Source organism: Podarcis bocagei (assembly GCF_964188305.1).
Source record: "Podarcis bocagei genome assembly, chromosome: 2".
Taxonomy (NCBI): Eukaryota; Metazoa; Chordata; class Lepidosauria; order Squamata; family Lacertidae; genus Podarcis; species Podarcis bocagei.
The window spans coordinates 95,053,412-95,078,465 of record NC_138126.1 but is presented as its reverse complement, the minus strand read 5'-3'; the positions used below and the strand labels follow the sequence as shown (position 1 = coordinate 95,078,465).

The following is a 25,054-nucleotide window of genomic DNA, read 5'->3' as shown; positions in this document are numbered from 1 at the left end:
CCAAAATGCTTGGGACTACGTGACAGCTCTCAAGTCTACAATGAACGCTTGCAAACGGCGGGGGAGGAGGAGGGAGGACAAACAGGACTATCCCAAAAACAGGAGGAAAAAAGAAGAGCTCTCTGCACCTTACTTAGGAACCGTTCAGGACCCCGCGCTTGTGTCCTGGGCCGTTTCCCCGCTTCCTCTCTTGTCCTAGCCTCATGCACCAGCCTTTTGCCCTGGCGAGGTTCCCTTTCTCCTAGGGATGCCCTTTGTGACTTAAGTGAGTTTTGCAACAAGGTACGGTGCCTCTGCTTTTCTCCCTCTCCCCCCCTCCCCTCATTCCTTTGCATGGTGGTCGTCCTGCTGTTGCAGCGAAGCGTGGCTCCTGCTCGTGTTTTACGAGGTTTTACCCCCGGTTCTTCTGCATCTGCAGCCGCGAGAATCAGTGTCTGTCTGCCGGTTGCTTAAGATAATTGCTGGTTTTTATGCGGAATTTGCCATGATGACGATAATGATAAGGAGTAGATTGCTCTGAATTTGTGCCAGTCTCCATTAAGGAGGATCAGAACCCGGGATTCCCACAAACTGCCACACACGCAGCCAGTCTCGTTATGTAATCCCTGAGATCAACTGTTAACCAGGCTTGGCTATTCTTTTGAGGCAGCTATTAAATGCTTAAACCGAAAAGGAGACCCCACAGAACGCAGGAGATCTACTTCTGGTTTGATCATGGGAGGCCAGTTAAGCTGGGATCCAAAGCATGGTTTAACGGCTCTTTACTTGCAGGTAAACGTGTTTAGGGTTGGGCTGCTGAAGGCAGGGTTGCTTTGTCGTGCAGACAGACTGACGTGTCTTATGCATGCATGTGGGTAAACCCCGCTGGTTCCCATGAGGACATGTGGCATAAATAGCCCTTGTTATTAAGGGAACCAGGGCAGGTCGTTCTGCTCTATATTTCCGGATGTATGATGAGCTTGTGCACCAAATTATGTTTGCATTATGGATGATTTTCCCCCAGAGGTATCCATTGCATCTACCAAGCATCTCTTAACCTTGGCTATTGCTGGCCAGAGGTAAAAGAGACTTGGCCAGGGAACAGCAGATGATATTGGTTGTAGCAAACAAGTAGGTACCAGCAGCCCTGGTACCCTGGGAACGTTTATATTCTGTGTGTGTGTGTGTGTGTGTGTGTGATTCTTCACTTTGGTACCTCCCACGTGCTAAATAAATGCCGGCAGGCAATGAGTTGTCATAAATGACTCTTACCACCAAACAGCATTCCGAGATGATGGAGACTGCTGAACTGTACTAGATCTTCCCCCTTTGTAAAGGGGGGGAGGAGGATGTGAGATTCTGAAATTAAGGGCATCAGACATTTTCTGTGGCAGAAGGGATACCTGGGAATTGTAGCCATTGGTAGCATCAGCTCAAAATGCACATAATAGAGAACCCCTTTAAAGGCAGAAGTGAAGGGCAATTGCTAGCCTGGTGCTCTGAGCCCTTGGGAGAGAAAGCAGCAGTTGTAAAAACATGTCAAACTGAGTGGCGTGCATTTAGAGAACTCCCAGAGGTGTCTTTTTGATTTGCATTTTTTACATCCTACATTTCGAAAGGAAGCTGTGCTATCCATATGGGAGAGGATTTGCCAAGTTCCTTATAGTCACTGAGCAAGGCAAAGTTGTATATATCTGAGGTGGTGCCCCCACACACGCACACACACTTGTGCATCTTCCTGACTCACCTGTGTCACCCTGTGTCTCATCAATGCAGTGCTCCTGCCACGATGTCTGAAAACCATCTCCTTTCTCTCTCTCAGCTCCAGAGAGACATATTATGGCTATCAAGTTAAATATTTGTCTTGGTTTCATGGCAAGAGAAGCACGTTGTTGCCAGTGTCTATATCGTACAATAAAAATATGCCACCCTGGAGCTAATCACTGATAGGACACGGAACATATTGCATTGTGATCGCCTTTCCATGTCAGATAAGTTGACTGCTGGCACTTAGTGCCCTTTAGTCAGTTCTGCAGTATAAGGATCAAAAACTTCCCCCTTTCAAAAGCGAAAGAGGTAGGGCTGTCAGCTGAGCAGTCAAGACGTCCCCCTTTCTCAGTTTCTCATTGGTTCCAGGAAGCCTTGTTCAGAAAGTAGTATTGTTTATAAGAGGGCTGGAAGGCAGTGTAAAGTAAAGGGCAACCACCATATCGCTTCTTCTCGTGCTTTTTTTCTGTTTCAGGCAGGTGAAAAGCAGAGGCACCTGCTTCCTCTTCTACATCTCTTGGATACAAATATAAGAAAGTGATCCAGCAACGTTTGGCGTGAGGCTCGGCTTAGCAGCATATAAACCACACACCAAAGAAAATCGACACAAAGAGACCTACAAATGAAGTGTGAAAATTGCACCAAAAAGGTGAGTTGGTCATTTCCATATATAATTCTAAGGTTGCACATGTGCAGAGAAGTAGGTGCCCTTGAACTGTGTGTGACTTATTCCTGAGTAAACATGCCTAGTGCTGGGCTTTGCAGTTGTAATCCTGTGTATCCTTAACTTGGGGAAAGCCCCACAGAACCCAGTGAGACATATTTCCAAGTGTGCAGTCAAAGGATTCCAGCAAGTTACGCAGATTACTTGGATGTAAGGGTTTTGTTTTGGATTCCTCACCTTTTGCTTTATCTAAAAAGCAAAACCTTATTACTAGGCTGCAATGAGGAGTGCTATCACTTCACCTGTCCCAACACTCAAATAAATTTAGATTCCCTTCTAAATTAAGGCAGTTCTTCTACATACAAAGGGAGTTGGGAAAGTCACAGTATTTTTATTTTTTTAAAAAAGTATCAGTACTATTGAAAATACACAAACAGGTATATATCGTTACAGTTGACATGTTCTAGTAAGAAATAAGAGTCCATTTTTTCAATCAAGTTGCTTGCCTCACAATTTCAGTGAAAAACGTCAGTTAGTCTGTCCATTTCAGAATTTTAAGCAATCACCCTTTTATCTGCAGGAGAAAAGGTGTTTCCAGTGTCAGTCCTGCACTATCTTAGCAGCCAGCTGTGCTGTATTATAACAAGTTTTGAACGGTATTTTAGGCTATTTCGTTACTTCTTTTGTGGCCATTTTGCTGATTCTTTCCAAATCACCTTCTTAGTTACTTTATTATCAGTTAGCTTTGACAGGGCTGAGTGCTCAGATTCCTAGATATACACTTATGTGCTGGCTTTGCATTTTGTGCCTTTGCATTTTGCCCTGGGGCCTCTCGAGAACCAAACTTGCTCACAAACAGTACCTCTGTGTATGTATGGCTTAACTTTGAAAATATGTACTGTGCACGCAGGAGCTCGATAGGGCAGCCTACTTTGCACCACCTTCCCCAGCTTGTCAAGCCACCGAAGGAGGACAAATACCCCTTTTTGGAAAGCTATGTTTAGAGTGTTTTTATCACCTAGGAATAATAACTTATACTTTGCAGAGGGGGTAACTATATTGGTTTGTTGCAGCAAAACAAAAAGGCACATTAAAGATTTGCATTTATTATGGTCTGGAGAAGATTGTCATAATAATAATTTTGTAGGCTTAAAGTTCGCCAAGAGACTTTTCCCTTTCAACACAGAATTTGTTACTATTATTATTCAGGACTGTCAACCATGGATGTCTGAGTTCTCTGCTTCTCTGTTTTCACTCATTTCCACTTTGACTTGCACCTAGACTTCTAACTAGACTGTTCTCTTTTCTTCTGTCTTTTCTCCCTTCCCTCCCCCGCCCCCACTTGACACCCTCTCTGTTGAGATTAGGGGCGCAGGCTTATCTTTTTTTTCTTTTTTACTTATGTAAAGCACCCTAAATAACCACACCAATAATCAGACATGTCAACTTCTACCTGTCATTTGGTCTAAGCATACAGTGGAACCTCAGTTGTCGAATGTAATCTGTTCCGGAAGACGGTTCGAGTTCCGAAATGTTTGACAACCCAGGCGCTAAGGGAGAATGTCAATTTCAATAGTGAAAATTCAAAAACATGCCGCGGAAGCCATTCTACTTCCGAGGCACATTCGGAAACCAAAGCAATTACTTCTGGGTTTTTGGCGTTCGAAAACTGAAACATTTGGCTTCCGAGACACTCGAAAACCAAGGTTCCGCTGTACTGGGAAAATGTAGCTCCCAGAAAATGAGGGTAGGCGTAGAAATGTTCCATCCCATCTTGTTCTGGGCAGCTGCTTTGGTCAGTGATTTTGTTTGTTCGTTCCCAACTAAAGTCTATGATTTGTTTCAGGAATGTAGTAATAAACAGAAGAATGAAGACCGGCAAAATACACCAGCTGATGTTCTCAACTCAAATGATGAAAATGAAGAGGTAACACTTTTGGTTTAATTTCTAGCAATATACCATATTTTTCGCTCTATAAGACGCACTTTTCCCCTCCTAAAAAGTAAGGGAAAATGTGTGTGCGTCTTACGGAGCAAATGCAGACAGGAGGCTCTGCTCAGCGCTCCCTTTAAAGAGCCGCATGGAGTGTGTGTGTGCGGCTCTTGGGGGCTTTTCCCCCAGGAGGAAGAAGGGCTGCCCTTCTCCCTCCTTGGGGAAAAGCCCCTAAGAGCTGCACACACACTCTGCACACTCTTTAAAGGGAGCGCGGCTCTTAGGGGAGCCTTAGCCGCTCGCAGTCTCTCCTAGGCAAGGGATGAGGGCTCCCCTTGCCCGGGAGAGGCTGCACACGGCCAAGCAAGAAGCCAGGACAGCCAGCGGGATCGCTGCATCTTATAGAGCGAAAAATATGGTAATCTATATGTACATGTCTATTCAGAAGTGAGCACCCTTGGGTTCAATGGGCCTCACTCTCAGGTGTGTGAGGATAGGATTACATCCAATATCATGTTGTACCCAATCGTCTTAAACTTAGCCATGATGAGTTTTGTTGTCTTGGAGCCATTGTGGGTCCCCCCTCTTTCCTTGCACACTGCTGGTTTCTGGAAAACATTGTGGTTTTTTGGTTAGACTGTGTGTTTATTAGAGTGTGCTTTACACAGTTGAAATGTTGCAACTGTTAACATCCCAATGATGAGATGATCCATAAGGCAAAGGTTCCACATTTTGTGTTCCCTGAATAACACTAACGCTAGTTCGGGTTGATGGGAGTTGTAGTGCAAAACATCTGGATGGGACCAGGTTGGCAAAGGGTCACCTAAACCATCTAAGATGTCATTTCCTCAGCTCCTCGCACTAAATTAATTTGGAGAGCTTCATTGACAACAGTACTTGCCATTTAAAATAATAATAATAATAATTGAAGCATTTCTCTATGTACAAAACAATCTGTTACCCAAAGGAGGAGCTGCCATTCTTATCATCACAGGGTTACAATCTATCCTTAATGCCAGAGGTGCCTCATTTCTGTATTCTTGAGTGCCATCTGAACCCCAGGCATTTGTCTAGGGGCTAGGAGTGTATTTTGCTGAGCAACTTGTCCCCGTCCCCCAAAGTAGTCAGGCTCAGTATCTGCCACTTAGCTGTAAGGGCTTCACAGGTGTAGAGATACCTGCACTTGGGCATATAATGGTATTACTGACAAATACAAGAGCTATATAAAAATGCTGCCTTGTATCTCTTGAAAATAGTATTATTTTACTTACGGGTAATATGCTTGAGTGTGATGTGGAGATTCAAACCCCCACTTAGCCACAAAGCTTACTGAGTTATTTTGGACTGATCACTGTGTCTAGGCCTAAACTACCTCACAGGGTTGTTGTGAAGGTTAAAGAGAAGAAAGAAACACAAATACTTGAATTACAGGGCAGGGCAGAGGGGGCTCTGCCTTCTTCCTTTTTGTCATGGCTCCATAGCAACTATTTTCAGAAAACTTATGCAGAAGCCATGACTGACAGTGAGGATGGGAGGGTCAAGAAGAGGGGCTGCTTATGGATTTTATTATGGGCTCCTTTACCTTTTCTACTACAATTCAAGCATCACCCTCTAAGCTCCTACATATGTTGGCAAAGCCTTCCTTACCATTTTGAGAAGAATTAAGCTAGCTCAGTCTTTGACTTGCTGCTGTTTTTCCTTTTCAGAAAAGTGAATTCCATAAGTTGGCTAACGCTAAAATATTCCTTAGCGATTGCTTAGCTTGTGACAACTGCATAACATCCGATGAAGCAGTCCGAGTGTTCCAGCAGAATCAGAAAGAGCTCTTCCATGTACTGAACCTCAATAAGGTAAAAGGAATGGTGCCTGCAGGTACATGCCTATGAAGAAAACATGCTATCTTAACATGGAAGATTGAAACAATTGCTTGTTCCCATGAATCCCCCCTTCCTGTTCCCAAGTTCTCTTGCTCCATGTCATCTGCCTTTATTTCCAGACATTTTAATCCTCTGGGTTCTTTATTCCCAACTTTAAAGCTCTCCTCACGTCTTCTCTACTTAACAGCCTCTCCTTTTACCTATTTACGAAACATCTCCTGCCTGTCTTCTGTTTTAGTCCTAAAAAAAAAAATGTTGTTCCCAACTAGATCACCGACTTCCTTTTTAAGCCTTAGAAATCCCTTCGTTTCCCCAGGCACACGGTCTGGGTGGCATTTTTCATTCTCTCCTTTTTCCTACCACAGATCCAGTTTGTTGCTCAGTCTCATTGGCTTCCATTTTTAACCATCCCAACACCCACCTTTGTCTCTGACTGCTACAGTTCTTGTGAATTCTCTATTTCTTGTCTGGGTTATTGGGACATTATTGGGATTATTGGTCTCAACCGTCTCTGATCTGAAATCTTTGGCTTCCATCATAAGTTCTGATGCCTTTCTGGTTTTTATTGTTCACTTCCTTCTCCTTTCTTCAGGTCTTGACACTGATTCCCTCTCTCTTCTGGCATTCAGTTGACGATAACTTCATATCCAGGGACGCGGACTTATAAAAAATATTGGGGGGGCCCGGGAAAGCTCATGAATAATAAATAAGCTCATGAATATGCAAATAAAGTGGCTCCGGCCCTAAATAGGGCAAGCCACGCCCCCCCAGCCAGCCGATTGGCTGGCTGGGAGGTGTGGCCAGTCGGGATTCCCCTGTTCTCGCGGGATTTCTGGCAGTGCCTTGGCAGTGGCGGTGGTGCTGCGAAGCAGCGAGGCAGGAGCCCCCGCCCCCGGGGATTCCCTAATCTCGCGGGGGACGGCCGGGGCTCTCCGATTAGGGCGCGCGGCTGGCTGGCTGGCTGGCGAAGGAGCAGGTGGGGAGGAGGCGGGGGACGGCGGCGGCGCTCTGCTGGAAGGGCGCCCGAGATTATTGGGGGGGCTGAGCCCCCCAAAAAAAAATTTTGAGGGGGCTCGAGCCCCCTCAGGCCCCATGGAGTCAGCGCTTAAGTTCATATCCAGATATTTTCACTAATTGCTCCACCCAGTGCTTTTTTTCCTAGAAAAAATGGTGCCGGAACTCACCATGAACACCTTCCTCATTCTCTTAGAATGGCAATAGCGCCTACCTGAGAGGTGCCAGAACTGAGTTCCTGTGAGTTCTAGCTGAAAGAAAATGTCCTGGCTCTGCCTTACCTTTCCTCTTTCTTTCTCTGCACCTTATTATCCTCTTCATTCTTCTGGCAATCTTCTTCTGAAACCGAGTGGACAGTATTCTGTGCTCTTCTTGTGTTAGTGCCAGGACTTTGGGTTGCATAGTGGAACTTGCCCTCCCTCTCCTTGCCCTGTCCCCACCCCCCGCTACATCCCCTACATCTGTTCTAGATGTTCCCTCAATCCTTTGGAGCAGATTTGGTGAGGGTGCATGCAGGGAGAGGAGGGGAACGTAGAAATACTTGCGCTAAGTGTATTAGATATTGCCCGATATTCACCACCACCACCACCACTCCCTGCATTTTTGCTTTGACTGCTCTTTAACTTTGGTACTTGTTCCTTTCTGACATCCAGACAGCTCTCCCTTGGTTATCATTTTTAAAAGGCCTATTCTCCTTCTCCATCATCTCTGCTTGATTTTCTTTTTCTCCTTTTCTCTCCACGATCTCCTATTGTTTCTTATCCTTAAATGAAAGTCTGTGGCAGGGATTGCTTCATATCTTAGGCTTTGTAGGTGTACGCTTCAGATACTCTAAGTGTATACCTAAAAATAACAAATGTGTATACTTGAAAATATATGAACTATTCAAACAAAACCAACACATTTTGCAGGTGTCATACAGGTGCAGTATTGACTGAGCCTTTCAATTAAATGTACCCCAAAAATGCTATCATTTTAAAAATGATAATAATAATGAAGAATTAAATGCCCTATATATTTTGAGCAGACTGCAAACTTCAGGAGATTTTCTTATTCGGTTAAGACATGTGACAGATTAGATCCTTCCGTTTATTAAAAGCTCTGTTCTATGTAAGAGGGCAGCAATTTTTTAAGAGATTCCTGAAACAGCACTTGTGACTTCTGTTCTCTGGCTAGTATTCTTTTCTGCTGCAGCAATAGTCCTCTTTATTTTAGTGTGATTTCATTTCCTAACGAGTTGTCTAGCTGTTTGCCTTTAGCTCTCTTAAGGTCAGAAGACAGAGGGTGCTCCTAGACAGGTGTTTATTATGGGATTAGTGCTGCTCATGCGTGCAAGGTTTTCGCAGAATCCGCATGATGATGTTGGCATCAAAATGCTAGCCAAGATTCTTCACTCCAGAGAGTGATGTATCTAGAGAGAAAGAGGGCATCATCAGTTCCATCACCAGGCCACTGCTCTGTGTCTCCTCAGCTGTGTGAACATGACTGCTGTCTGCCCATTTCAGGTTTTAAGGCAAAGGGAGAGAGTCAGTTCTGAAGGGCTCCTTCAGCAAAGTAGCATCTTCTAGGCCACCCTTCTACTTTGGTGGGCCTCTGGCTGCAGGCTTAACTGGTGGTGGTAGGAGCAGTAGCAACAGCAGACCTTCCAAGTGTCCCTTTTCCCCCAGGGATGTCTCTGATTTAGAGAAGCCGGTGCTGTTTCTGTTTTGATCCTAGAATGTCCTGCTTTTCCTTAGGATGTCCCTATTTTCATTGGATAAATATTGGAGGGTATGGAGTTATCCAACCCCCAAGCTGTCTGAAGGGAATCCTGTATAGCAGTGGTTTTCAACCAGTGTGCAGTGGCACCCTGGAGAGCCTTGAATGATGGTCAGGGGTGTCACTAGCCTCTGTCCCTCTTTCTTTCTTTCCCTCCCTCCTCTAATGGCCTCTCATGTCTCTGCCTCCCAAAAACTTGTGTAGCTGTTTGTTGTAGCAGCCCTGCTGCCGTCACTGCTGCCTCCCAAGGTAAGGTCTCACATTCACCTTTGGTAAGGCTAGGGGCATCCTCTGCCCAGATCCCTGTGGGGCAGCGTGAGGAGGTACCTGTTGTTGAGGTGGGGTGGGGAGCTCAGAGATCAGGGGCGGCAGCAGCGGCTGCCCAGAGGACTCCCAAGGAGAGGGGAGAGGAGAGAGGAGAAGAGGCTGAGGGAATACTCCGCAAGGGAGGGTGTTCGAAAAAGGGCGAGAGGGTGTCAGCTCTGCAGGCAAGGGGTGACATAACTGGGTTCCTGAGCCCCACAGGGGTGCCGCAGAAAGAAGTCAGTTGGTCAAGCGAGCTGTGGATTCAAAAAGGTTGAAAATCTCTGCGTATAGGGAAGTTTTTTTAAAAAAAAGTTTAATGTTTTATAATGTTTTTATATGTGTTGGAAGCTGCCCAGAGTGGCTGGGGCAACTCAATAAAATGTGCAGGATATAAATAGTAAAATTATTGTTATGGAATGGGACGTCCCTATTTTCATGGGAGAAATGTTGGAGGGTATGCAACAGTGAGGCTTACCTGGTGGTAGCTGGCCATTTGAATTTACCTACAGTGCCTCCAATATAGCAGTGCTCCAGAGGCACCATGGGAAATCAAAATATCAGCCCACAGTGGGGATCCGCCATTTGAATCTCACACAGTACCCCAAAGCAACATTCTATTAGGGGCATTATGGGAAATGAAAATGGCCGCTCACTGCTACCACCAGCAGGTTAGGAGAGAGATAGAAAGGAGACCAGTTGCTACTGTAACATTTGCACTGTTTCCTTGTGTGAAGAAACAATTTGCTATATTGTAGTAATTGCCAGTTAAGGTGTTCTTCCTCTTTTCTCCCCTTTCCTTAATATTGGAGGTGGGCGAAAGCAGTGCTTCTTCAGCACAGAACTCTATTTCCCACAAAGCAGGGTGGGGGCAGGAGAGGGAGATGTGAGATGGAAAATTGCCCACTTCCTTGAAAGCTTTTTTTGAAAAGCTGGATTAACCTGTGTCAGAGAGCAACTAATACAATGCAAGGAAGTCATCTGATGCAAAAACTATATCCTGAACTGTTGCTGTAATGCACCTGTATGTTTTGTTGTGTATTGTTTTCCAGAAATGTGATACCTCAAAACACAAAGTGTTGGCAGTGTCTATATGTCCTCAGTCCTTGCCTTATTTTGCTGCAAAATTCAGTCTCACTGTTACCGAAGCAGCCCAGAGGCTATGTGGTTTCCTCAAAAGTCTTGGTAGGTTTGTTATGGTGAAAAGGAAAAAAAAAAGCCAAACACAGCATTTTTCATTTATTTTTGCATTTTGCTTCCTTGGCAAACTTTTACAGCATGTGTCAGCTTGGTAAAATATAGGATTGTGAAACAATTGAGCAAGGGATTCATGGATGGGTGTGTGACCTGAGTCATTAACACACTGTGATATAACAGGGCACTTAGGAGAGTGAGGAAAGGGTGAGAACAGAACATAGCAAGTTTTTTGTGGGTATCGCTTATAAACAGGGAATGTAAAAGTGTGCTATGCTGCATCTGAGTGAGGGTTGTGGAAGGAAGCTATCTCTAGTGTGGAATTTAGAATCCTCACGAGATTCCTGTGGAGATCATCAACTAGTGCAGGGATGTACATTCAAGAACACAGGAAGCCGCCTTATATTGGGACAGACTATTGGTCCATCTAGTTCAGTATTTGGCTGCAGTTCTATAAAGGGTTCCAGACAGGAGACATTGCCAGCCATGCCTGGCGATGCCAAAGATTGAACCTGGGACCTTCTGTGTGCAAAGCAAATCATCTACCATTTAGCTATGGCTCTTCTCCTAGAGGGAGAAAGATCGGGGTGGTATCTGCTGCCTCCACCCAACCACCTCATCAAACCTCCCTCAGTTCAAGGAGACATCTGCAAGGGGGCCTTGTATGCATTTGTGTGAGATGCACAGTCCTCCTCTGCTGCTGTGTTATAGTTCTCCAGCACTGGTGCTTCAAACGCCAGAAGGAGAGGGATTCCAGAGGTCAGGAGTGAGCTTCTGCCTCTCAGGCACCTTTGTGTTCTTGTGCATGATTCCCATGTCCCTTCAGCCAGATCTCAGTAGTAGAGCAAGTGCTCTGTGTGCAGAAGGTCCCAGGTTCAGTGCCTTGCATCTCTGGTTGAAAAGTTTCTCAGACCACAAATTATGGGAAAGAGCTATAACTCTTTATTTTTAAATATGATAAAAAGGCTGGAGAACGTATGGAATTTATGCAAGGAAACAACATATTTATTTCAAAACGAATTGTTTTGTTTCTGAAAATTAATCTGGTGATGTTTTATTGCTTGCCTTTCTTACCCGTTTTCCTCTAGGAGTGCATTATGTCTTTGACACTACAATAGCTGCTGATTTTAGTATTCTGGAGAGCCAGAAGGAGTTTGTGCAACGGTACCGCCATCAGAACCAAGAAGAGCACGCCATACCCATGTTTGCTTCAGCTTGCCCAGGTGAGAAAGGCAGACTTAGGCACATTGTTAAGTGTTACAGAGCAGTGAATCCACCATCTGTCCCTAACCCTGTCAGGTTGAACTGGCCAGAGCAGAAGATGGGCTTGTTTGTTGGAGAGGATGGGAGTTTCTTCCTTCTTTTTCACTATGCAGCTGCTCCACCTCCAGGATAACTCATTTGAGGCCTTTTTTGCTTCTGCTGTTGACCTGAAAAACACCACCACTATTACTATTATTGACATTTGTGTCCCAGCCTAGTTCACGTTCCCATTTCATTTTCACAACAAACTTGTGAGGTAGGTTAGGCTGAGTGTAAGTGACTGGCCGAAGGTCACCCAGTGAGTTTCATGGCTGAGTGGGGATTTGAACCCTGCTCTCCAAGATCCTAGTCTGATACTCTGACCTGTCCTCCAGCCAGGGGCTCAGCCAGCCATTGGTCGCATTCTGCCAGCCAGAATGTTCCTGGGGTCTCCACTATGGCAGAGCGCACTGGCTAGATCTCCATGTTAACTTGTGCCCACCTCCAGTCATCAACATGGGGCTAGAGGGTAGGGCTGAGCTCTTTTCAAGGGGTCACAGTTCAGATGGATGTCATTTGGCTCATTTAGGCATGCTGAAGACACTGAGGTCTTGAAGCTTCGTTTCTGCTTTTTTGAATCTTCTGTGTTCTGGGTCCCTGGATTATACTGTGGCCAAGAAAATCCCCTGCCTTTCCATTACGAAGCATGGGGCCAGTTTCAGTTCTGCAGCCAGGTGGTGTGCAGCCCCAAACTCATGACTGATAGAAAGTCTTGTGCTGCTGCTCCTCTTTGCTTACGGTGCAATATATATCTCACAATCACCCCCACCCAAAAGCATATCTATTACTTGCATGTGTTGGTTTTACTGCAAGACAATCAGGGAGGATGACTATGTGTTCTGGTTTCCTGACATCTTCCTAGGGGCTTCTTTAAAAAAAAATTTAAAAAAATCTAAATTAGAAAGACTAGCACGATCTTGTCAACCCCTGATCAACACATATATACCACATCCGCGATGTTGACATTGGCTCCTTGATTGCCATGGCAGCTCAACAAACAAATGTGCCATTATACAACACTGTAATAAAGACATCATTTTGTAAACACGCCAGAAATCTAGTTAATCTGGAAGGATGTTTGCATGTTAAAATGTTCCTTAATTCCATCTGGGTCTCACTCTCCAGATGCAGATGAAATGTACTAATTTTCAGCAACATATATTTGCCTGTCATGCCACAGGAAGCACCACGCAGAAGGAAATACATTGACTCTAGAGTAAGTGGATCTACTCCACTCTAGGTATATTTTGAAATAAGGGGGAACAGATAAAGGAATGAAAGGCAAAGGCTGTAAATTACATCCTAATTTGCAGATCTGTCTGTGCATATATTTTTTCTTTTATGGTTCTGCATTAAGTTGCAGCTGGTGAGTGAAAGGCCACTTGCCTACTTTGGGGCAGATAAAAGGCAGTGTTTCAAGCACTGCTGAGAAATCCTGGTCTTTTGAACAGGACCTATGCAGAAACAGCAAGTGAGTGATTGCCTGGAATAGTCAAAGCTTTATCATCCACATCACAAAAAGAAGTGAGTGATTCCTAAAAATCTGAGTGTCTTTGGGGGAAGATCCCACCCCTGCATGCATAGTACTGCTGTCATTATTGTTAAGAATCCCTCTGAGTTAGTTAATATTTCCTTGTTGCACAAAAACTGAGGTCACATCCACACCATGCAGAGCGCTTCTATGCCATTCCAGCAGTCATGGCTTCCCCCAAAAAATCCTGGGAACTGTACAGTGGTACCTTGGGTTAAGTACTTAATTTGTTCCAGAGGTCTGTTCTTAACCTGAAACTGTTGTTAACCTGAAGCACCACTTTAGCTAATGGGGCCTCCTGCTGCTGCCGCGCCACCGGAGCACGATTTCTGTTCTCATCCTGAAGCAAAGTTCTTAACCCGAGGTACTGTTTCTGGGTTAGAGGAGTCTGTAACATAAAGCATATGTAACCTGAAGCGTATGTAACCCGAGGTACCACAGTAGTTTGTTGAGGATGCTGATAGTTGTTCAGAGACCTCTACAGAGCTGTATTTCCCAGCACCCTTAAGAAACTGCAGTTCCCAGGAATCTTTGGGCAAAGCCATGACTCTTAAAGAGGATAACAGTGCTTTGAATGAATGGATTGTGGTCTTAGATTGCGACTTCCGTGCTGAATCTCCCCTCTCCTCTTTCACTCCCAGTGTGGGGCTATGGGCAAAAGCAGGAGGGCTCTGGTTACAGCAAGTCCTCTGCACTCCAGCTTCCCTGCAACTGGATTTTTCAAGTTCAGCTCTTTAGTCAATGACTGTGCAGAAAGGGCCTAGGCTAGGCGTTTGTGTGGGGAGTAGATAAAAGTCTCCTGGGGCCCGGTGGCTCATGCTCCAAGTCTATTTGCATATCTAAACAATGACTAAGGCAGACTGCGAGGCTGGAGTTAATTGACTGAACTCTGTCTGTTTTTCTTCCTGAAAAATAGATACGTGGAGGTCAACCAACCTGTGAAATGACTCATGCTATAAACAGGAAAGCTTAGCTTTGGCTCATTAAACTCCACCAAGGTTTGTTAGATTATAACACACATTATAATAAGGCGCAGAGGGTTTCTTTAAAGAAAAAAGAAAGAACCCAGCTTCATTGGCACAGTACCAAGATGAGTCGTGCTGCAAATGGCAGGACCTGATAGTGCATTGATGGAGACCTGTGGTCTAAAATGACACCAGCCAGAAAACAATTGTCTGAACGCATCTCACCCTTGTTCAGGGGTTTCTGTGCGTCTTAACATACAGCTATATATCCGGACATGTCAGAGGTCAAGGAATTCATTTGCCTGTAGATATGGGAGGCTGCAGCCAAAAAGGACTAGGATGAGGGATAAGGAAAGCAGAGTGTGGTGCTCAGATAACCTGCTGCTGACTGTTAATCGTAGCTTTCACAGCAGCCATCTCTGACCTGGTCTCCTCCTGATGTTCTGGATTTCAGCTCCCATCAGATCCAGCCAGTGCTGTCACATGAGGGGGATGGCTCCACTGGTGGATAGATTCTCCCTTCCACAAAATATTTATGTTCAATAATCCAGCAGTGAACAGGTTTCAGCTGCCATGTTAGCCTTGACATGAGTTCCCCAGAAGTTAAGCCATTCTGGAGCTGGATGGGAGGTGGCTGCACCATAGAAACACAGCTGAAACCACTCAGTGCTTGAGCGCCACTTTTTAAAGGTACAAGATTGTTTGGTTTTTAAAGTAGGCCCTGGGCAGTTACCATGGTGGGTCCTTCTGGGGCACTGGAGCCCCATCATCTGCCTGACCCTACTTTGCTGTGTTCTGGGAATAGGAGATGCCACCATTAATGAGACAACCAAACCTGAACTCTCTGTTCCATCATGGTGTCCTGCAGCAATGGCAGCACCAGGCTGCAGAGAGACAAGATAGGAAAATGTTAGCCTGGCTCTTGTGCAATAGGGACAAATGCTTTCCACCCACTATTCAGATGGAGAGCAATGCAGCTGACAGATCTGATTGGCGATGCCACGCTGTTGCATCATGTTCACTATGTGGTCCCTGATTATGTGGGATCTTGCAGTGAAGGGATCTTTGGTACCTAAGAATTGGTACCAAAGGAGCAGTGGATCAAGTCTATAAACAGGCATGGAGGAAAATGTGAAAGATCACATTTCTGGGGGACTTGCCACTCCTCTTGTAAACAATTTTTTCACTTCAAAGTGTTTGCAGTTAAAATTCAGCACAGCCCTAATCCTGTCACTCTGTGGCCACCGAGGACAAAAGGCCATTGGGGGCCAGGAAAGACCATGTAGTTTATACATTTTCCAGAAGCAGGTGGGGTACAGGGGCAGTGGCTGAGGAACTTAAGAGGAGGAACTAGAGGACTGCTGCCACCGCCCCCAAGTATCTTGCTGCTGACGCTTTTGACTCACTTTGTCCAATGGTAGAGCAAAACATAGCAGCTCTTTTGCTTGGGATGTACTCCAAGAATAGCTGGTACAGTCCACACCTCACCCCAGTAATGTACAGTGGTACCTCTGGTTACGAACGTTTCTGGTTACAAATGCTTCTGGTTACGAACTCTGCTAACCCAGAAGTAACTGCTCCTGGTTGTGAACTTTACCCCAGGATGTGAATGAAAATCGCGCACCAGAGGCCCCATTAGCGAAAGTGCGCCTCAGGATAAGAACGGTTTCAGCTTAAGAACAGACCTCTGGAATGAATTAAGTTCGTAACCAGAAGTACCATTGTACCTCAATAAGCATCCACGATTGATTTGGGGGTAGGATACATACCTCATTTCCCCCCACAATAGTCCTCACAAAATATGAGCAGACAAAGGCTCAGATCCAGGGACTTATGTAGGAAAGCATTTCTGCCCTTGCACTCCCCCCCCCCCCCAAGGTTCAAATTGGGCAAACCGGATGCACTTAACGCTGTACTTCAAACATTGACATTTGTACATGTTTTTATATACTGAGGTTCTATCATTGGGTGGGTGGGGAGTGAGATTTGAAGTCCTTCTTAAAAGTGAACAAGGCTATGTAATGACATTGGAGATAAAAAGTTATGGAAAGCAAAAAAGATTATATTCCACGAACCTCATTATCAGGTCAGCGTAATAAAGTGAGTCAAGTGAGGAATGTTCTAAAGCACTGGCTGAATGTTTAGTCAATAAGGGAGCTCATGTTATCATTCCTCCATTTTTCATTATTTATCCTGCTTTGACTGACGAACTTTCTGCTATAATTCTCAACCTTTCCTTCTTTTGGTTCTGCTCCCTTAATTCTAGGCTGGATCCAGTATGCCGAGAGAGTCCTCTCCAGTCTAGTGACGCCACACATTTGTACTGCAAAGTCACCACAGCAGATCATGGGCTCCCTTGTCAAAGGTTATTTTGCCAGGCAGCAGGTAACTTAACTATTCCTGGTATTCTCTGGACAGATAGGTGTGGCATGTGTTGTGTGACGGGTGACACAGCTTCAGCAGCTGGCTCCTCCAGAGTGCTTGGCCTCCTCCAAACTGTGCAACATACTCCAGGCCCCCTCAATCTTGGGGGCCTCCTGGCGCCTCTGGTTGTGGCACCCACACTATGTTCTCTGAACTAGACCTCTGTTGTTGAGCAGGTGAGAACCTTATAGGAGAAGGTGTTGTTAGTTCCTGTTTTGCCACTGAGCAGCTGCTTGGAGTCATAGGACTCTGTTTACATTCCTGGGATTCCATGCTATTGGAAGTCTCACGGGAAGGGAGACGGGATGTGACGTTAGTGGTTTCCTGTTTCCTTTGTTCCTTTGTTCAGTTGCTCTCTGCTTTCATAGAGAGAGGATGTGTTTTCTGTCTGCGTAGCTTAGAAATAAAACTCTTTGCAATGTAGCCCAAACCTCTCGTCTCTTTCCTGTGCTGGAAACTCTGCTGACTCGGGGAACGTGCCTTGGAGCCTCATCAAAGGCTCAGGTCGTTAAACACGTTGGGAGGCGATTCCGAAGGCTCGGCTCAGAGGAAGATGAGGCTTTATCAGCTAGGCTGAGTGGAGATTCCGACAGGTGTTCCCCCAGGCATCCCAGACCATGTGCGGCCTTCAAGGTCAAAACCAGCACCATGGATTTAGCCTGCAAACTGACTGGAAAAGCAAAGGAACTGACATAAAACTGGGTTATAAGTGTCCTATGAGCGATCTTAGGCAAAAGCTGTGCCACCGCATTCCGGATCAGCTGACTTTTCTAGAGGTGCTTTGATATAGAGTTTTGCCAGTTTCACTTCCACTAGCAAAAGCAGCCTTTTTTATTTTAAAAAATCCAATTTGAGGAAGTTGTGCTCTGAAGTGTTAATCTGTGAAATGCATGGGATATTTGTTTGACTGGTTTTTTTTTTTTTAAAGCAATGTTGCACTTCAAAGAAAAAGATAGAATGACCTTTGGTTAACCTACAAAATAAGGAAAAGGAGAGTGTGTTAATAATCCTCATCAGTTATATCACTGAGGCCACAGATACAAAAACCAAATATCTATACCAAGATGGCTCAGATTCTGTACTAAGAAGTCAGCAATCAACTTGTGACATACCACTGTACATTCACACAGCCCTGCTATAGGTGCCTGTGATACCCCCTTAACCAGTTGAAACATGGCTATGGCAAGAGTCTCAGATAAGTTAGCGAGGAGGCAGAATTGCATTTTTCCACTGATAAATTGTTTTATTAATGGGAGCATGTGATTTCTCCACTACAGATATGCTGGTTGAGAGAAAAGTCAGTTGTCGTACTCCTATAGCAGCTGAGTAACAGCTGTATGAGGAAACAGTACTCTGGGAAGGCACACAAAGTTCCAATCTAATATGTCCAAACTGTGTGAATAGCATCCTGGAAAGGTGTTTTTAATCCAGTGTGTCCCCAAATGCTTTTTGCTTTTCTTTCAATATGTTTGTTTTCTTCATCCATCAGAATCTGTCCCCTGATAAAATTTTCCACATAATTGTGGCACCTTGCTATGACAAGAAGCTAGAAGCCTTGCGAGAAGATTTCCACACCCCTCTGTACAATTCTCAAGATGTTGATTGTGTTTTGACGTCAGGTAGGCATCTTCCATCCAACATGCTCCTGATGCTATTTTATTCAGTTTTCCCCCTCTCTCTCTCTTTTTTTTTTTTACACAGGCAATGAAATTAAAACCAAACATAGCAACAGAGGCACCTCCACAGCTGGAGCAGGGTGTTTGGGGAGGGAGCTGAGAGGCACCAGGGGAAATATGGGGAGGAATGCCCCTGTTGTGGAAAAAATGTGGTAGGTCTTTGTAGAAAACGAGATGCTGGACTAGATGGGCTTTTGGTCAGATCCAGTTGAGTTCTTCTTATGTCCTTAGCTAATATATCAGAGCAGATCTAGAATGTCTGGAGTGTCACATTTACTGCCTCTAGAAAACTGATTCTCCCCCGCATTCCTGGTTGTATCTTTGTGGGCTTAAGCATCAACTTAATTTCCCCTCTACAGGTGAAGTGTTCCAGATAATGGAGCAGAGCAAAGTATCTTTGAGAGAAATAGCTGAGGTGGCCTTTGATACCCTGTAAGTAGCATTTGTGAGATGCTTTTGTTTTGCTGAAAACATCTTAACATTAGGTTAAATATATATGCATACATAAAATCATGACCACTTATCACATTTTTTGACAGGCTATAATTTTGTGATCTTGGAAGGACACATGGCAAAGTGGTTTTCTTCAGCCTGTTATTGTAAAAAGGCTGTGTATCCGCAGAGCCAGCTCCAGGGGTTTTTTTGTGGCCCTGGTCACGTTGACTTGGGTGACTGTGTCTCCCACTGCCAGCCACCCCCTGTCATTTGGGCTGCCCACCTACAGTGCTGCAGCAATTCTGTTCCCTCTCTGTGGTTTAGTAATATACTTAAATGGTTTTAGTTCTTGGCTGGTAACCACTAGAGCACAGATATACACCCATTAAGCTCTGTTGTGGGATCTCCATTTCTTCAAGGTGAGCCTGCTCTTCACCTTCTTGCTTTCCTCCCTTGTTTTATGAGGTTTGATGGGGTAAAGGAGGCCGAGTTAATCCGTCATGATGGAAGGAAGTCTGATGGTTACCTGGAGCACATATTTAAATATGCTGCCAAGGAGCTCTTTGATACCGAAGTGAAGGATGTCATATACAAAGCGTTAAAGTAAGTTGCACATCTGAATTAAGTTTATCAGAAAAGCTGATTCAGAAAATTGGTACATTTGGCCTCTTCACATGTTGCATTGCAGCAAAGGTAGCTTTTTACCACTTTTACACACAGCAGAAAATGATGGCCTGTCCTGGTGCATGGACCACTAAGGGTGTATCACATGTCAGGTGAAGACCTATTTAACCCAGGCATTTTAAATGCTGATGATCATATAGATATACATGCACACATAGTATTTAACATTTATATATACTGTTGAACCAATGGTGTCAGCTATTAGTGGGCAACCCTGTTATCAAGGGCACTGCAGTCCAATTGTGGCTATGCTTCAGGCTGGAAAAAGGGGGCCTTTCCCCCAGATAAAATGTATTCCTGACCATCAGGGCCAGACGCAGCAATGTGAAGTCCACCCTTTTCATCCACGTACCTGCGGCGACCCCCCTCCCTGGGTGGAAGACCCAGCCAAGAATTTCCAGTTGTCCCCCAAACTAATGCTGCAGACAGTAGCATTGAGCATCTTCTCTGTGTGTCTTTTTAGAAACAAAGACTTCCAGGAGGTCACATTGGAAAAGGATGGCGAGACGGTGCTACGCTTTGCAGCTGCGTATGGCTTTCGAAACATTCAGAATATGGTCCTGAAGTTGAAAAAGGGAAAGTGCTCCTACCACTTCATAGAAGTTTTGGCCTGTCCTGGAGGTAACAACAAATCTTAAGAGATTACCGCCCCCCCCATACCGGCAGGTGTACAATAGACAGGTTAAGGTTCTAGCTTCTGTCCTTTGTTGGTTTTGGATGGAATGCAGGTTTTTCAAAGACCCTGCTCAAAGTCAAAATGCTGCATTATATCTTCAGCTGGGACCTGTAACAAAGCGTTGCAGTGTGGAGTGTTCCTGTCCAACCAGCCAGCTGAACCCTTTCTCGAGATACTCCAATGTCCCCCTCTCCAATTCTTAATATTCTATAGTCACTGAGCATGCTCAGTCCTGGTTGGACTTTTTGCAGCTTTGTTTTGTTTTTTGCACCCTTGTGGTTTCCTCCCCCCTAAATATTTTTGGGCAAACTTTGGACTCCCCACCCCCTCTCATTTCTCAGTAGCCCTGGTTTGGCTACAGAGCAGTCTTAACTGAGCACCAGATTTTGCTATTCACGTATATTATGATTCCTTTGCTACATGTTTTGTAGTTGTTCATTTTTTAAAAATACCTAGAATTCTATTTTACTCAGCGTTTGGGCTGCTGCGCGCAGTGTCACTCAGTGGACACAGCGTTATGTGGTGGCCTCATTTACGGCAAAGTAATAAAAGAACAGCATCTGATATCTCCAGTACTAAATTTCCCCTGGGTTTTGGTGTTGGAAAATGTAGAAAGGTGGTTGATCAGTGTTCCCCATTTGCAATGGGAGATAACTTCCTGCAGCTGGTTTGGAATGACTTTAATACTGGACTTCTTACATTGTGCTTTGTAGGATTTTATCATTATAATAAGTTTAAGTGTGTGAGGGTTATTTATTGTGAAGGGTGGTACAGAAATGTATTGATTGAATAAATAAATAAATAAATTTATAATAAATACCATATTTACTTGAATCTAATGCTCACCCTTTTTGGCCAAATTACATTGCGAAAATTAAGGTGTGCATTAGATTTGATGGCACATTTACATTCGCCAGCAAATACTTTTTTGGTTTCAAGGTTCTGAAAACTGAGGTGCGCATTAGATTCAAGTAAATACAGTAAATGGGAAGAGATGGAAAAGAGGAGAAGAGGGAAACTGCTTTAGGGAAACCTAACCATTGTCATTATTAAATCGGTAAAGCTTAGTTTCTCCAAAAAGTGTGCTAAAGGTATAAAAGGCTGGAATGAACAATGTATGTTGCTGGTCTGTAGACATGATGGGAAGACATGATGAGAAGACATGCTGGTCTGTCTTCCTTCCCCATCCACCTACTACACCTGCCTCGCCTGTGACATCATTAGACACCCACCCAAGGGTGTCATGTTCAAATAAAGGCCTATGTGCATAAAGTCCAATATACATGGGCTCGGATCATATGGTCGATTCCTGAATTTTATTTGGGCTAGACAGCACAATCTGAGACTGTGTGTATTGGATCTTGTGTGCAACCCCCCTTTGAACATGCCACCCTCATGTGGACATTCAGGGATGTCAGAAGTGCAGGTAGACCTAATGCATGGCCAAGGAAGGAACCCTCTTGCTCCCCACCATGCCAGACCAGAGACAGCTGTTGTCTGATCCAGGCCGATGTGTTTCTCTACCTAAGCAAGCCAATTCTCTCTCCCGGCTTTGGCCTTCCACTCTTAGGGTGCTTAAATGGAAAGGGTCAGGCTCAGACTGAAGATGGAAAACCAGACAAAGCCCTGCTCAGGCAGATGGAAGATGTCTACGCCGCAGTTCCTGTCCGACTTCCTGAAACCAACAGGCAGGTACAGAAGCTCTACCAGGAATGGCTGGATGGGATGGACTCCATGAAGGTCCAGGAATCATTACATACAAAATACAGCACGGAAAAGCCAGCTGCCAACAATTTGGATATCAAATGGTGACCAATCAAAGGGCAAGACTTGCAGTAGGTTTGTTGTACATAGAGCGCCGGCAACTATTCTATGCAACTGGAGACGGAGGTACTGCTTAAATATGTGAACATTACAAAGAACTGGAACTGCCTTTGTTCTCCACTGGAATTGTGTAGAGTTCAATTGTTGCTTGAGTCTGTGTATATTTGGAATGTCTTTATTTAATTGGAGCCTGATACTGTCTGTGTGTGCTTCTGAGGATCTTTTAAGAGGCACAGCGAGTCTCTAAACTCCCAACAGAGGCACATTGGTACAGAATAAATTTACCAGAATCAGGGCATGTTGCAATGTGCTTTGATCCTGACTCTTAGTACGCAAATCTTTATGCCAAGAATCCAGTGCCATGGATTTTACTGCTCTCAGAAAGGTGTTGTGTTAGGTTTACAGTTTATCTAAGGCTTTTTATCATTACCAAACATCATATGCTACCAAAATATGACAAAACAAACTAACCAGTGATGCCATTTCCACTGTTCACATTTACTACTTTGATGCCAGTCAGATTGGGTGGCACAAAGAAAGAAACTTTGCCCCCTACCAGTAATTAATTTCCTTTTTATCAGCTTTAATATCATCTTGTGTGATTCCTTTGAAAAAGTAGAAACTGCTTCCTGTTCTCTCGTTTAATTGCCTTGCTTCTGTGGATATTTCTGGTCTGCTTTGGAGATAAAATAGGTATCCTAGTCATCTAGAAAGAGCAAGGCACATGGGTGGCTGAAGATGGTAGCAGTCATGGGGGAAATTATCAATCCAGGTGGTCAAAAGGTAAGGCAGCAGGTTCATATAGGATCACTGGGCCAAAGTTGCAGAGGTGAGCAAGTCTAATCCAGTGGAACTAGAGATTAAGTTATTCAGACACAAAGGCAGCCAAGTCCAGTCCAGGAAGTTAATACACTTTTTGGCACTCAAGCCTGCCTAATAGCAAAGTCCTATGTGACACCTAAGGCAAGGATGTTTCAGCAATTTCTTCCACTGGTATTAAACCCACTCATTGGCAGATTCTGCTTAGGTCAGACCCTGATATCTGTCAAGACTAATTGGATTACACCCATGAGATTTCTTGATGAGTGACTAAGGCTGCCCTTATTTGGGATTCTTATTGAACTCAGTGTGACTTACTTCCTAGCAGACATGCATAGAACTGTGCTGTAAGTAACTACAGAACTACCAAGCACTGCCAATGTACAGCCTTTGTCTGAATAAATGTGGGAGACCAATGCATGATCACTGAAATATATGGAGGCTGTACACCAGCTGTACTTGACGGATCATGCCACAAAACTGTAATTCTAAACAGTATCCTTATCCTGCTCTGGAATACAATTTCCTCTCTTCCCGCAATATTATCCCCACTTGGTTGCACTGTTCAAAAACAAAACAAAAGATGAGGTCTTTGTCTGTACTTCCATTATTTCTTTTATTTTATCAAATGTTTCAACAATGATCGTCCCCCACTCGTCTCTTAAAAGTTTTTGCTATAGCTTTGGCTTCTTCCATAGCTCCTCCTTTGTTTAGTTTTCCAATCTTAACACACAAAAATACGGGTATGCTTTGTTGTAATTTTTACTGAGAAATGCAATCTTGAATGACCATCATGCAAAAAACCCACACAAGCAAGATGAGACCTTAAGGCTCTGATCTGTGCATGGTAAAAATATAACCCTCTGATTAGAGGACATTGGTGCTTCACTCCTCTCAAAGTGTCTGTCTGAATTCTCAGCCTGCCTCCCAGGAAAGGCAATGAAATCCTTGAGCCTGGGAGACGCTGACTAGTAGAGAGGTGTGAGATATGTTATTACGATAAATGGACTCAATATCTGACATGGGGCAGTCCTATGATTTGGACATTTGGGTCTCATCTCCTTTTGCAGCATAGAAGAGGTGTAATCTGTGTTCCGTGTGCATGGATTTGAATACATACATAAAATAAGATTGTATATATCTCAATCATCTTATACTTGCGTCTGTATAAAAAGAATAAAATGAAGCTTAAAACTGGTGCAGAAGTAAAACACTTCTTGAAACCTACCTCTGTGCTAGGAAAGGCGCTCAGAATGGCTGAGGGATCCTGGGCATGCTACTGCATTAAAATAGAAAAGGTGCGTCCACATGGCACATTCTCAGGGCATCAGATGCCTTATTGCAGTTTGTTCCCTTCAGTATCTCTACACACACACACACACACACACACACACAAATATTTCTGCCTATTGTGATATCAGGGTGGGCATGCAGGATGCACAACTAGCTTCCAGTTTCATCATGAGGGCATCCTGGAGGGGGATAGATAGTGGCCTTTCCTAGGGATATTTTCTACATACCCAGTTGTGGTCTGCCATGCTGAACAGAAGCAAGAGAAGCTTCCATGTGGATGTACGCACAATGCCCAAATTCCTGTAGTGAGGCATAAGCACAGCTTTCAGTGTCTTCAAATTATGCTGACAATGTAATTTATTTTAATTTTGCTTCATTCATTAGGATGCCTTCAAAATGTGTTGAGCGCAATTCTAGCCTTACAAGTCCACTGCATAGTTTTTATTTGTAGATACACATGGAGGATATCTTGTGTTAAAATCCTTTATCTTTTTTAAAAAAAATATTTTCCCTGCAGTTTTGTATACAGTCATACAGTACCTTGTGTTGCCTTCCGCTCTTCTTACGGACTTTCAGCTTACGAACGCGGCAAACCCGGAAGTGTTTACTTCCGGGTTTGCCGCCTGCACATGCACAGAAGCAATTTGCGCACTTCACAGAAGCACTCGATCGCACATGCTCAGAAGAGGCGCTCTAGTTGCGGACTTTTCGGGTGTGAAACGGCACCCTGAAACAGATTAAGTCCGCAACTAGAGGTACCACTGTATAGGTTTTAAGTTGTTTGTTGGGGGCAATGTGTATATGTGATAGACCTTGAGAAATATCGTGCTACTTGGTTAGGTTTTGAATTTACTTTTACAAGCCCTGTGTTGCCTCCCCTTTAGGAAAGAAGCTAATTTTCTGTGCCAAAATGGAAGCTTCCAAGTGTGTATGTAG

At 44.3% G+C, this 25,054-nt stretch overlaps 1 protein-coding gene across 3 annotated transcripts; it reads left to right on the top strand.

The window, feature by feature from the left end:
• NARF (nuclear prelamin A recognition factor) lies at nucleotides 1–24,023 on the top strand. Of its 3 annotated transcripts, none has more exons than XM_081185406.1 (12): nucleotides 1–265; nucleotides 2,222–2,395; nucleotides 4,257–4,337; nucleotides 6,050–6,193; nucleotides 10,348–10,480; nucleotides 11,578–11,712; nucleotides 16,554–16,672; nucleotides 18,201–18,330; nucleotides 18,747–18,819; nucleotides 19,288–19,425; nucleotides 19,970–20,127; nucleotides 21,753–24,023. In XM_081185406.1, exons 2-12 carry the CDS (start codon nucleotides 2,369–2,371, stop codon nucleotides 21,992–21,994), a joined length of 1,380 nt encoding a protein of 459 aa, XP_081041532.1. In that variant the 5' UTR covers nucleotides 1–265; nucleotides 2,222–2,368; the 3' UTR covers nucleotides 21,995–24,023. The 3 variants fall into 3 exon arrangements, with proteins under 3 accessions (XP_081041532.1, XP_081041530.1, XP_081041531.1); XM_081185404.1 differs by having other exon boundaries at nucleotides 1–282; XM_081185405.1 differs by lacking the exon at nucleotides 1–265 and adding an exon at nucleotides 420–771.
• Nucleotides 24,024–25,054: the final 1,031 nt, after the last annotated feature.

Excerpts from the sequence above, each read along its gene's own strand:
- NARF (XM_081185406.1), top strand. The coding sequence starts at position 2,369 with ATGAAGTGTGAAAATTGCACCAAAAAG. Across the intron at positions 6,194-10,347 it reads ATGTACTGAACCTCAATAAG|AAATGTGATACCTCAAAACA; the intron begins GTAAAAGGAATG and ends ATTGTTTTCCAG. Across the intron at positions 16,673-18,200 it reads GTTATTTTGCCAGGCAGCAG|AATCTGTCCCCTGATAAAAT; the intron begins GTAACTTAACTA and ends TTCATCCATCAG.